Source organism: Bombus terrestris, chromosome 13 (genome assembly GCF_910591885.1).
Source record: "Bombus terrestris chromosome 13, iyBomTerr1.2, whole genome shotgun sequence".
Classification (NCBI taxonomy): domain Eukaryota; kingdom Metazoa; phylum Arthropoda; class Insecta; order Hymenoptera; family Apidae; genus Bombus; species Bombus terrestris.
Window position 1 is genome coordinate 10,288,806 of NC_063281.1, and position 14,107 is coordinate 10,302,912.

Sequence of the window (14,107 nt, forward strand, 5' to 3'; positions counted from 1 at the left end):
GCAGCGATCGACGAATCTATCTCGGCGGATCTTTATTATTTCGAAACATTGGTATCGCGTTAAGATCGCGTACTCGTGAGAACGTGGGCACGTATATGTTTTTTAATTAACGCCGGGATTCGTGGGTGTCAAGGATACCGGGGAGGCCAGGTGAATAATTTGTCGAGAATGTTGACACGATTCGCGGAGAAGTACGAAAGGGTCGCGTACAGCGAATACTTGTGAAATTCATTTCTATAATAGAGGTATCAACATAGACGAAGATAGTCGTTGGTATCGCTTACGTTACACAATAGACATTGTTTGATCGTGGCCTCGATGCAGCCTGGCTGCATATCTGTTCCTGTGGCGCGCGCGGATATAAAGTACACGCTGACAAATGCGTACCAGATTCACCGATGTTTCGAACGAAACCGTGGGCGAACATCATAGGCAACGAAGAATTGAACTATGGAAATTGACAAAGGCGGGTACATCCGTGATTAAAGCTGACGCTTGTGCACGGACAATGCACCATTGTGCTCCGTTTCCAGGTGTAATCTCTACTTCCTGGTAAATTAAAATCTGTCGTCGCTCCTTCCTATGCTGCACGGCTGTTTTCGCAATTCCTTGAGGGACTGCGACGTTACGCGACAGAGAGGAACACTGTGTCGATCTTGATCGAACAGTATACGCGAAGAACATGGAGATAACGAAGCAACCTACGGACGCGGCTTATGAGCGCGAACGACGCAACAAGAATCATAAGGAATCGAGGCTGGCGACGAAAAATTGCAATTCACGTTATAAAATTGAAATTTATTGCCCTTCGCGAGCCGCTGTTCGCCGCTTTTGTGAATCTAAATCGTCGCGTCGTGACCACTGTCGTAAAGGTAAAAAGAGATAGGTACGATTGTATGGATTTTACTAGCCGTGCCTGCGCCGTGCCACGGTACTTGGCTGTTTTCCATTTTATTTTCGATAAAATATGCATGGTAAAAAGGAAGAGAGCGTTCCTTGTGTCGCGCGAATACGCATTGCAAAACGGCGTTAAAAATTGGCACCGCTGCCAAGCCGAAACCAGTCGTAATCGCTGAATAATGGCGATCGCATTATTTTGCCTGCACGATAAAACATTAGACAACCGCGAGTAACCTTTGCCACACGATATTTAAACAAGCCATAGGAGAATATAACTCTTCGTTCGAAGGGAAATATTCCGCTATATAACACAGTGGCTACGAAAAGTATTCGCATATGACTTTATCAAGTTGCACATTTCATTTTCATAGTGTCGAATTTTTATAGTCGTGAAAGTATCGCTAAACGATATAAAATTTAAAGTACCTGCATCTAATTAATCAGGTAGTATACACATGCTGTAATAAATACAAGGGGGTGCCAATATTTTCCGTATCCACTGTAACTAACATAAAATATAACCGACAAAAGTAAACGGCACAAAATTTAACGCTCTTGTACATTAAACTCGTACAAAAAGAGAAAACGATGTCCAGTTTCCGTACCATCGCAACGACACAGACAACCCGGCCAGAGATCGTATTCACGCTATCCCACAACAAGTGTTACCATAATTCCAACTTTCTGCGGACAACCTCGCTTCGAAATACAACGGTTCCTTAATTATACGTTTTCTGTGTCCGCGTTGTAAAGCAGAGGAAAATCGTATTCGGCCCGGGTATTGTCTCTGGAAAGCACGCTGATATCGTGCTTGCCGAAGGGCAAGGTGCTCGTCGAGCATTCCCCCCAGGTATCGTATTTTCCGTAAAACTTTCGGATTGGAACAAGGCGCGCGGGAATTAATCGTGGCGGTGCATTTGGTGGGTTTCGCTCGCCCGTAAACGTCAGCAACGTGTTGCCCCTCGTAAAGCGAGTAATAGCTTCGTGCTCGTCCACCCTTCGTACACTGTACTGCGCCGGTGTGCGTCCATCTATGTTTGCACTCTGCACCTTTGTGTATGTGTATTTACATGCGTGCAGCCCTGAGCGAGGCGGCTTGTACCGGTGCACCTATATGCATCCATCTGCATGTTCGTGTGCTCGGTACTTCAGCACCGCATAGGTGATAACGTCGAGTCGAGTGCTCAAACAGACGGTGTACAGGGTGTTGCCGCCATATAGGAACGCAAAACCGTATACTTAAGGTTTTAGGTTAACAACTTTTTAACATACGAAACACGTCGTGTAATCAAAAGTGGGTTAGGTTATCCGGAAAAACGCAGTTGATGGAAGTTGAAATAGATTTCACTAAAATTAGATGTTTCGTTGTCCGAGTCTTCTTTCAAAAAATATTTACATGCTACGAATTCTTCGTACAACCTACTATGTATTTATTAGATGCGATCCCTCATAACGATCGTGAAATAACAAAAATAGAATTCAGTCTTGGTGTACAGATTAAGAATGAAACAAAAGTCTGTTCTGTCTTCGATGTTGGTTTATGAGGTTTGTAAAACCATAGACGATTAGACGATGGTAATGGTAACAGGGTAGTTCTAACTTCTCCTAGCGTGTAATTATACTCTGAATGAAGCAAGCACGACTAAGCGCAAATATCAGTCTGGAAACAATCCTCTTCCGGTTTACAGCCACCCTTCTCTCGCATACTTCCGAAATTGTTAAGCTTCCCAGAGACTTGCAAACTGCCACAAACTTCGTGCTCACTGTTGGTAAGTTCTGTCACAACAGAATTCGGCACAGAAGCGTTTCTATTATAGAACCTACAGCTAATAAAACTCTTCCTTATTTTTCGATGACAGCAGAGTATTCCGTTACTTATTGTAAGAACACTCGGTATATAAATACATCGGAGCGCTGTATATCGTATATGCAAGATTGCAGGGAATTAGCGTAGGGATAGAAGCGTATTTCAGTATGCTGGGTATTGGCTGGCGTGGTGCTAATCTCGAGCCGATGGAACTTCATTTAGATTAATCGAGCAAAGACGCTAGGAAACTAAACTGTTGCGAATATCGATCGAACTCGTCAGAGAGAATATTAATAAATTCGTGCTCGTTTTTTCCTTGTAAGTCTAATGAAATCGGGCTGAATAATTATCGAGTAGATTATTTTGACGAAGTACGGTGGCGCACGCGAGCCACGATTCTCCTGCCTCGCGTTGCTTTCTCAAGAAAACAGCCGTGACAGGTCAGGAGAACGTGTTTCTCGGTTTCAGAGGCAGGAAACGCTACTCCGAGTGTCACGGGGATCCAGTTTTCCCGTCTCTGCGAAACAGGTTCGTTTTTTACGAGTCAGAAACCCGAGTTGATCGCGACTCATGGTCCCGAAGTTCTGCAAGCGTACGTGACGAAAAATTAATTAGAGATCGCGGCTACCGATTTACGCCATGCCTCGTGATCCGTGGAAAAGATCTAATAACGCAGATTTATTTGCCTCGCAAAGCGATCTCAACCTGTTCGACCGTCACGCTTGTGCGAGGCATGAAAACATTCGGTCCCTTTTTATTTCTGTGGTTCGATCTGGCGTAACAAACCCGGTCATACCTTCAGGACCCGTTCAACTTATCAATTTTTATCTGTGCTGAAATCACCGGTCCTGATAACAGAACAGTTATACAATCGGCGGAGCGACAGAGACACGTGGAGTACCGAGATGCGGTAAAAAAGCCTCTTGCACAACTGGTTTTCGTTCATGGTGAAAGGAAATTCCGATTCCGCGGTGATGCGTTGCGTGCGCCCGTCTACGAAGAATCGGGATGGAATTCTCCGTCTAATCCGGAAAAAACTCGATTCTATTTGCGGCGAGGCCTTCGGATGCCTCGGACAAGTATCCCTGGTGACTCGATCCGAGGTAAATGCAACGGAAGCACCACGCACAATCGCATTTCACGTTTGTTCCGTCTTGTTTCAAGTACATCGATATCGTTTTCGTGTTTTATATCCCTTTAATGTGTCACTTCCTTAAACTATCGATATTGTACTGTGCAACGATGAACACTTATTTTAAAAATTACATTGAATCCTGTTGCTGATTTTAAAAGGTCTTTCTCTTAATAAAATAGAATACTGCATTCTAGATACTAGCGTATTTCCATATAAATTAATATTATACTCATTGCAAAAATAAAATAGAGCTAATACGATTTGAAACGAAGCGTGGCAAGATGTAAAGGCGATTTAAGTCTCATGTATAAAGACGATCTGTAAATGAAAGTGTCTGTTGCACGAACTTAAAACGGCGATTAACTTACAGATCGATTTAATCTTGAGATAAATAAATTTCTATGTTTCTTTTGCGATCGAAATGTTCAGTCCCGGAGGGGTTATGGAATCGTTAAAAGTTGAGAAGTGCATTTACTGCAGTTCGTTTCTGTCGATTGCTATGTCCTTGATCTCCGTCGTGTAATTTCGTTTTATTTGGAAAGTCGTGTTTGTCTTATAGCCGAAACTTCTTAGCTTTGAGATATTCTCCTGCCGCGCAACTTACAAACAGCTGTAACGTCGGTAAGAAAGCACGAAGGGAGCTCGACAAGTGTACACTTGAACTGCTGCAAAGCACGATCCGGCAAAAGTTCACGGAGAGAAGCGGAAAAGTGGGAAAGGAAGAAGCTGCACAGCGGACAAAGCCGGAAGGGATTCGAACGCGCGATAAAAGATCGATACGAATTTCTGTTACGTTTATTCTGATTCTGAGATTTATCCTCCCATGTACCAAACAATCTCTTGTTCCTTTATTCTTCCTTATCGTTCTTCCATATTAATATCTTGCTGGGGAATTACGAAGCTTTTTAAGTTTGCGGGGGTTACGGTTATCGTCGAATAGACACACGCAGAAATGCTAAATGTGTTCATCGCTCAATGCTAACAATATGCACAGTATACGGGGAAACGTGACTGTTGATTTTTTAGTTTGACGTCACCTGATGGCTAATACAGTTGGAAAGCGAAGAACTTCTGCGAATAGGTATTAATAATCGACGATCCAGGAATTACTAGGATACATACATCTAACTGTACAATCGAATCAAAGGGCATTTTATTATAGTAAGATGAAATTGATAATTGAAGGCTAAATCTACTTATCACGTTCTTGCCCCGAGATGTCTGAAGAGATACAAAAGCGAAGAAGAAGCGAGGGAAACAGTAGAATTAATACATAGATTCGAACAACTGACATCTCTCGTTAATACAGCGCGACAGAATTTTCTAAGTAAAAGGGAAACGAGGAAGTGGAAAGGATAAAATCGCCGCTTCTCTTTGCGTTCCCTTCGTTATTTGAACGATATTCCGCGAAAAGCTGTCAGACAGACGGTAATTGACCGCAGCCGGTGAAAAAAATTACGTATCCTGCAGTGGAAATTTCACTGTGCCGTATAGCTCTACTGGAGTGTTAAGCAGATATTGATTTATCATCTGTGCGCGATCTTCTTCGCTTTTTCATCCTAAAACAACACCGCCGTCGGAGGTGTCGGGTTGACCTGTCTTTTGTGAATACGCGAAAGGGAAGAGTTATTGACCCGAATTGGTATTTCGGCCGTAACACTTCACCGTTTGGCTCTCGGCCGAAGTACCTTTGGTATGAAGATGCAGGACATCGATCGGGACCATCGGTATATTGTAGCTTTGCGCACCGACAAAGGATAACGCGATTCGCGAGGAGAACTCTCGAAATTAAACGCGGCTTTACGATGAAAGAATCCGTTTAAAAGCAATTATACTGGAAAGGAGTTGTCGTAACCGAGTCGATCGAGGAATAGGAAAAGTTCGAAACGTCTCTATCTAAACTTAAGCTATACACCTAGTAATGGGCGTATGAATGTCAGTTTCGAAGAAATTTAAAGTTTTCCAAGCCTATGGAGATCCGAAACATCTCGAAGGTTATTCAAAACTCTTGAATTTGGTCTTGAATTCTGAAAATGTCTAAAGTCCTGGAAGGCTTGGATCTTGACAGATTTAAATGTAAATGTTACTATACCGAAGAATGGATCAGGAGAAACAGGATATTTGGAAAAGTTTCTCCTCTTTTGTTAACGTAGGAACTGTTCAAAATGTCGAACATGATATTTCATACGCAAGCATTGAGTTATCATACATTCCTGATTTAATAAAATTCCATAAACAGAAAGTTCAAGTCGAAAATTACATATGCAAAGTCTATATATATATATATGAAGTATATATGGAAAGTCTAAAAGCTTTATTCTAAATTTTCAGCCTGTTTCTCCATGAGAAATCATCACCCTCTGTCGAGTTATATCAAGATACTCATAAACATTCGGACCGATTCGAAGTGTTTCAGATACCATCACGTGCTACACTCGTAGCTTGATGTTGTACAGACGGTGTTCGATTTGTTCGCAATTGAATATCGGCAAGGGGATAGAGGAAATCGGCGTAAAAGTTGGACGCGCAATTTACCGAGTTTCAGCTGCGTCGACCAATTCGCTTTTGTCTGAGGCTTCACGGCTAACAGTAAGACAGCTACACCACCGGCTAGACTAGGAATCGCGTGGATTGTGAGAAAGGCGCGGACAAAGGAAATGAGGTATTCTGAGCAGTGAGCTGCGTTCTTGCCGCGATAGGACTCGGAAAGGAAGAAGGAAGGAAGGAAGCGTGGAAGGTACTAGCCCGATACCAAGACGAGAACTCGGTGGATCCAGCCTTCGGGATAATGGAATTCCTTCCTTGCTTGTCTCACCCACTTCTGAGTGTCGGGGAATCGTCCTCCTCTTCTCATCGAACATCTTGAGAATAAAAGAGGAAGAGAGAGAAACAGAAAGAGAGAGAGATTCGCGACCACCTTTCGATCAGACGTCGATTCTCTTCGGCAGTCATCAGAATGCGTCCATAATTTATCGAGCTTCGAAGCATCTTATGAAAAATTTATTCTCCTTCTCTTTCCACGTTAATTCTGTCTTGCAATCCCTTCGAGTGTACTTAAGAATGTTTAATTCCTCTACATTTATTATACCGATCGACTCGGCTATCGGAACCCAGCAACGAAATGGTTTCGCGCTCTAATGATCCGCCGACGTTAGTCCCGTCCGTATTTCCATGATAATTTCAGCTCGAACTTTCTGCATTGCCGTAAAGCGAATTACCAACAAAGCTTGCTGCTACAAGCTTGGTGGTTCCGACTCGAATAACCTGTACATGTCAAGTATCAGAGCCATTTGTGTACTTGACAGATTTTCAATGATGTTCGATCAACGTGGATTTCCATGGATACATCGAGCTGTTCAGAATCGTCAATTATGATGTACGCTGTGTACTCGCAGAAAGGCTTTGAGACCTCGGGTCAGGTATTCCTTTGCAATTATCTTAGGCAACAAACTGTCCACTTTTATAACGATCGATCGTTAGGATTTGTCAAGTTGAATCGAATTGTTAAAAAGGGCAAAGTTCGAGCTTATTTTTTCTCGATATCATACTGTATTAGTTTTGATCATGGTAAACGCGATCGTGACAAGAATCGCGAGCTATCCGGCCTGGAAACGATGAATAATTCCGTGCCTTACCTCCATTGTATTCGTATAGACGATTAAAGAAAGAGGATTCGTGATATCTGTTCGGAATTTTCTTTGGTCGAATTATTTGATGCTTGGATTTTCTACAGGGTGAATCCTCCAGAAAAAAATTGTCTCATTAGGAAGTAAGTAAACGATAGTACGCTCAGTCTCTCCTTTTTTTCTTCCTCAACGTTTCCTTTAGTCTGTAAGTTTCGTCTGTAAGTTTCTTCATTAACTTTCACCATCCTTTCTTTATTCTTTTTATTTAATCCCTTCTTATATCCACTGTCTTCTCCCTAGTCTCCACTGTTTCTGCTTCACTTTGCTTCAACATTGGAAAACTGTTCTCACTGCACCATAGGAACTCTCCTAGGATAGGATCACGAAGTCGTCTGTTGCAAATGATTATGCTACAGTCATTGAACCTTATTAATTGAACTAATTGCCTTTATCAGTTTATACACCAAATATTAATCTATTTCCTGTGTGGCGCGTAATTAAGTTACGCGATTAGGAACTGGTAACCGATTTCTTATTGTCTATATAACAACCTTATCGAACTGATTATCGTAATCGTAATGATAATTCCGACTAATATTTTAGACATCGAGTTCAACACTTTCCTTTGATGTAAAGTTTGTTTACACTGAATCACGAATCTATCACAATATACATAAATTCCCGAAATTATTGTTTTGTAATTATCGAGGTTCTAATGTATTTGATAAGCTCTCATTATAATTTGATTAAATCAAGTATTCCAAACAAAAGTTGATTTGGAAAATGAACAACAGACTATGATATAAAAACAATTGGAAACAATAATAGAGATTCTACTGTACCTGTTAGGTGAAATTGTTGTGCAAAAGGGTCTAGGTTTCTGTTTACTCACAAAGACCATCAATTCGTCACGTGTACACGTCATAGCATAGGCGGAACGAAAATGACGCGTCTTTTACTCGTGGAAACTCGTTCGCGAAGCAGAGCATGTTCCACATCTATTTGCAGGAGAAACGAACCCTCTTTGGAACAAGGTACGTCAAACGAGTGGCACGGTGGACGTTTCAAAGAATTTGTAAATCCGTGTGTAGGTGCCTTAAAACATTTCGTTCCGCATTGCTTTCTAATGCGTTCCACTTTCCTGGACATTCTTCGGAAGATTCTGAATGTTGTAATACCGTGATAAACCAGCCGAAATGTTTCTCAGCAGGTTAGCAAATCGTCGATGTCCAGCGAAACGCGGAAGACTTTTGCGCCGTGAATTTGAAAAACGCGCATGAATTATCTATTACAGAAACACCTGTCGACTTAACGAAATGCATTCGTTGGAAGAACTAGGAAGACTATCGTCGATAGTACGGTATTCGAATCATTTAATGCATACAGTTAGCCATACCAGGAAAGTTTACATATAATCGTATAATTTGATATACTTGACTTAACCGAAGAAATGAAAAAAAGTTTGTTATAGAAGTAAGCATCTATGCATATTATACTTTCAACTCGAATGTATATTTATTTTAGTCCTGCTCTCTTCTGGCCTATATGGCTCGAAATGGATGTTATATGTTAATAGACATCGTTAAATCGATATGTTATCCATAGATGAATACAAATGACTAACGTACTTCAATGATATATACCCTGCCATATTTCTCAATATGAATATACAACATCGTAATTAAGCTTGTGATTGATATATCGTTCATTGAGAAACCAATTGTGAAAGCAATTCGTTACAATGTAAATGGAGATTTAAACAAATCGTCACACATTTAATATTTTTAAGGCTGTAAATATTTCTGCAACTCACTATATATATGAACAGAAAATGACTCGGAACTTGCTTACTATATCAACATGTTTCTAATGGAAATGAACTAAAAAAGTGTAATTTATTAGTGTATTAAATTAGTGTATTAAAAAGTGTATATAAAAGTGTAATAATATTCGGCTCGGAAAATTGTTGGAATGTAATTATGCTGTAAGTTAGGAAATCTTTGATTCTGTAAACCGTTATTGATTTTTATAGAGAACCTACAAGTAGCGATGGGATCTGATACATTTTCCTAATTGACTGTACAAAATTCTAAAATCATTTTTCGAGACGAGTTTCTTTTCCGCATTGCGATTCAACTATTTCTAATTTCTGTAGAGCTAACGCGATTCCATGGCGCAACACACTGATATTCCTGTTATTTTGAGACGATGGCATCGAAGTAGGTGTCTGTAGTATAACTGTCTTTATAAGGAAATCTTACAAGAAGATAGGTACCGTTGTTTCCACGCCCCGAGAACTGTTTTATAGCTGCTGTGACGTTGCTATTTTACAGCTCCATCGGCCTCGCAAAAAGCACAGAAAAAATCCATTATCCATTGAAAAGAGCTTTTCACCGCTGCCATTTGCAAATCAAGAAGTGGTTTCTATCGACAGAGACGTCGCTTTGCTATCTGTTATCTCGCAAACATTGATCGAGCCAGATGCTAGAACATATCGAACTATCTATCGAATAAATGGCGTTCATGAAGCACTGTATCAAAAGAAAGAAATATACACGTTGTTCAGATCGAATACGATTTAAGAAACGTTGAAATATATTTGGGATTATTTTCGTATGAATTATTAGTAGACTACGTATTTTTATACAGATTCATATTTTTGTCAAGGTGGATGAGTCGCTTACAATTTCCAATCTATTTCTTAATATGCCGTTTTATTCTTTTTTCTTTTTTTAATTTTGTTACAAAAATTCCCAATATACGGGAAAGTTTTATTATGCATGATAATCGTTAGCGAAATTTAATATCTATACAAAATTCTAGAGCATTCAGTATCGACGCTACAAAGTTACACATCTGTTGCCAACTAAACTAGCTTGGGATACATTTGTTACGTGAATCACATGAATTATAGTCTAACTGATATTCGAAAGTAAGAAACGAGAATATTCCATGTTGTCTTATCACACACGCGTCACGAGTGCAACCGCGGCAATAATAATTTACGCTAATACGTTTAAATTGTTTTTCAGCTGCATTCTGTCAAGCGACAATCGCCCCTCGTGTCTCTCGATATTAAGACTTCACGAGTACGCGGTCGTCTGTACTTATGCAACTTCTTGGTACACGTGCATTACAGCAAAGCCCGTTTTGTGAATTGGATTATGCACCGAAGACATAACCATACACCTGACTCGTGCGCGATTCTAAATCCGATGTACTTCAATCGAGATATATTAATCACTTAGGGCTAAACCTTGACAATGTTGAGCTAATTTTTCTTGGTTAGCAATGGCTGTTATATTTAGTGCATCGTTGGATACTAGTGACTTTATCGTTAAAAGGACCACCTTAAAATAAACTAATAATTAAATAAATAAAATATACCAAGTGCATATATTATAATTACATTTTATCGTTATTCTTTGTACATTCGAGCTTATTATGGTTTCGTTTAACTATGAACTTGGAATAGTGGCATTATTCGGAATTAACGAGGTACGTAATGTGCTAGATTATCTTTCATCTTTCATTAAGTTTCATATTATATGTGTCTCCAAAATATTTACAACATGCTTCGCGCTACACGTGTTTACGTGCATCTTTAGCTCTTTAGATAGTCTGTTGTTCTATTGAACAACTTTCATGAATTGTAAGGAAGGTTGTCGTTAGTGAGCAATATCGAAATTTTAATCAAGCTGGAAATGTAGGAATTAAGAATCATTCATTGACGACTTTGTTGGTCGACATGTACGTATATGATCGCGTGTCTATGTATATTCTGTTCTTATTGGGATTTATGTTGTATTAATAATAACATTATACTTCCCTTTGCTATTCTGTTGCGTTTGGAGGAGACGATTTCTGAAAATGCATCATTAAAGGATCAATAATTGACTAAACGTGACCCGATTAAGAAAGCAATTTTCAGAATGAAATCGACTAAAATATACGACTCGCGAATAGAGATGCTTCGAGGCATTAACTGGAAGAAAAGAGATGTTGAAGAGAGTGCTTCTATCTTCGAGAGTAGATGGGAATTGAGAAGGGTTGAACAGGTGGTTGAATAAACGTGGCAACGTTACAACCTCGTGTGTTTTTCGTCTCGGATTTAATTATACGCTACCCTCCTTTTCTATTTTTCCGAGCTCCACTTTCCGCTGTAGCCATTTATTTTTCACAAGAGCCGCGTTATTTCGTTTACGTTTCTACGGTTAAAAATTATTTCCGCAATTTGGTCGATTTATAGAAACAATGAATATTAGATTGTACCAAAAGTTTCTTTCGTTTTATAAGGAAACAATAGATGCATAATATTTTTTGTTTTATATTATTCTATTGAATTGTGTATAATCTATTTTGTTCTATTGGAACAAAATATTATGCATCCATTATTTCCTTATAAAACGGAAGAAACATTTGGGACAACCTAATATGGATTTGGTTCAAGTATACGAATTAATTTGTCAAGATAAAATTTTTATTTTCGATCATGTCGACTCGATTCACGTAATTCTGTGAATCAATCACGTCTTATCAAAAATAAGTGTCCTGATGCTCTTGAGCGGCAGCGTATTAAAGTACTTGTCAAATGTTTGACTATGGGCGATTTAAATCTAAAATGACACGGAATATTTTTCGATTACGTTCCAAAAGCAGCGATAAGGAAGTTTTGGTCCACGTAGAACCGATTTATAATTGTGTGATTAAATCACGTCTGTCCAAAAATAAGTATACCGAAATTTTTCAGTAACGGTGTACCTGTTATTTCAAAATGACGATAAGATTTGTGACTATCGATTTGAATTTAGCGTGACACGGAATATTTTTTCGATCGTATTCGAAAAGCAGCGAAGCGTTAGAAACGGTTGGCAGGATATACGAGGAGCAGAGGTCTTTGCCCCAGGACACGCGCCCCGCAGACGGTCGATGGCCAGACTAACAACCGAAGGAATACGTACGTATCCCGTACTCCAAGGGTGCATCTACCCTCCTATAGTTTGCGTCGACACAATTGCGCTTTGTTTCCAATACGTAAATCCCTTCTCTATTTTCTGCTCGGGGCAATAACCAGCTAATTAGCAGAAATGATCGACCGTCGACGAAATTTTCCCTGCAAATCTGTTTAAAGCTTACTGTTGTAAGCGTAATCCATCCTTTCGTGGCAAATAACACGGTTGTAGTTGCAGACGTTCGTGCAATCCGAAAATCGATGCCAGAAGCACCAAAAATACGCGCCAATATAGTTACGTTACAATCCGCGCAAGAGCAGCATACGTCAGTTTGTAGATTCGATTTGCCCTGCACTGGATGTAATAAAATCCATTCCGAAACGATAGCTTCCAGGACAAATTAAGGATTAACGTTCAATCTCATGCCCAATTTCCTGTATCGCGTTTAGGCAACTCGGCGCTTCGCGCGCCGACGCGACGTTTCGTACGTGAAATCGCGTTTGCTTTTTAACGACGACGGTATATGGAAAGGTTCAATTAACTATCGAGATATTTCGCGGATATTTTAGAAACAATAATACATTTTCATAATAAAAATTGTATCTATTTTTGTAAGAAGTGAAGATCACGAAATTTCGCGAACGAGCGTTAATATTGTCGATGTTCATCTTAATAAAGCGAGCACTTTGACTGGAACAGATAAGGTGATGGGGCGGAATTAAAGGGCGAACGCCCTTAATTAAGGCGATTTCTAATCAAATAGTTTCGGGAGACGGATCGATAGAGGCTACTGAGGTCAAGCAAGCATCAAACGTGCTTTTCTAACTCGCTTAGGTAACAAGGCATGCCAAAGTTCGTCGACGTCGTCGTTTCGTTACCAACATTCCTTCTCCTTCTGATTAAATATTATCTGGTATGCGATATAAGATCATCCATGACGAGACGTTTATTTTATAAAACATTCCTTATAGTATATTATAGTAAACTTTTGTCGGTTTCATTATTTCCTTACAAATATTTTTTTTATTGTTGGCCACGAATTAATTAGGACGTAAGATAAAAATATTGGCAAAGATATGAATAGAAATGTGTTACGTTCTTTACCTATGATCGGTATTTGTTAATAAAAGCAATCATGTATATCTATTCTGGAACTAGCGTGCAATGAAAACGAGTAAAATCGCAACGCTTTATCAAAAGAAGTCTTTTGTTTCTTCGATACGTTTTCTTAATCAAAGGGAACTGTAGCGTATAGTTCGATTTGTTCAATTACGTTCCTGTTCCGCGTAACGCGTCTCTCAAAGAAGGATATTAAATTTGTTCGAGGTGTTGATTCCCTTTTGTCAGCACTCTTTTTGCTTGCTTTTTACAATTGTTTCGCCTGCTACCGGTTGAAAAGCGTCGCCTTATCTGAAACGTAATTTATTTCGACGATAAAAGTCCTCAAGGCTATTGATCCTGACTTTTACACGTCGTGTCAGGCTTTTTGACGTAACGGTACGCGCCGTGAGTGCATCGCGCAGTTCACCTGCTTGTGAAACTGCTTGCAAACTAATGAAACACCATACAGTGTCATCGTAACGTCGTAAACATATTATGCTTCAACTCGCTTTCATTGTTATCACATGGTATAACAACTTTGACAAAATGTCATTCTCGATAAATATCGTACGTCGCGAAACTTAAT

The 14,107-nt window shown here is 39.7% G+C and overlaps 1 protein-coding gene across 2 annotated transcripts in view; it reads left to right on the forward strand.

The window, feature by feature from the left end:
• Positions 1-14,107, forward strand: part of LOC100652052 (serine/threonine-protein kinase 25) — a 114,140-nt gene that overhangs the window by 4,875 nt on the left and 95,158 nt on the right. Inside the window, exon 1 of one of the 2 annotated variants that reach the window (XM_048411264.1) lies at positions 10,898-10,966. The exons of the other annotated variant lie outside the window; for it this stretch is intronic. Within the exon in view, the coding sequence (XP_048267221.1) occupies positions 10,913-10,966 (54 nt within the window). The 5' untranslated portion in view covers positions 10,898-10,912. Of the gene's footprint in view, positions 1-10,897; positions 10,967-14,107 lie in introns of those variants that run through there. 2 annotated transcript variants of the gene reach the window in all.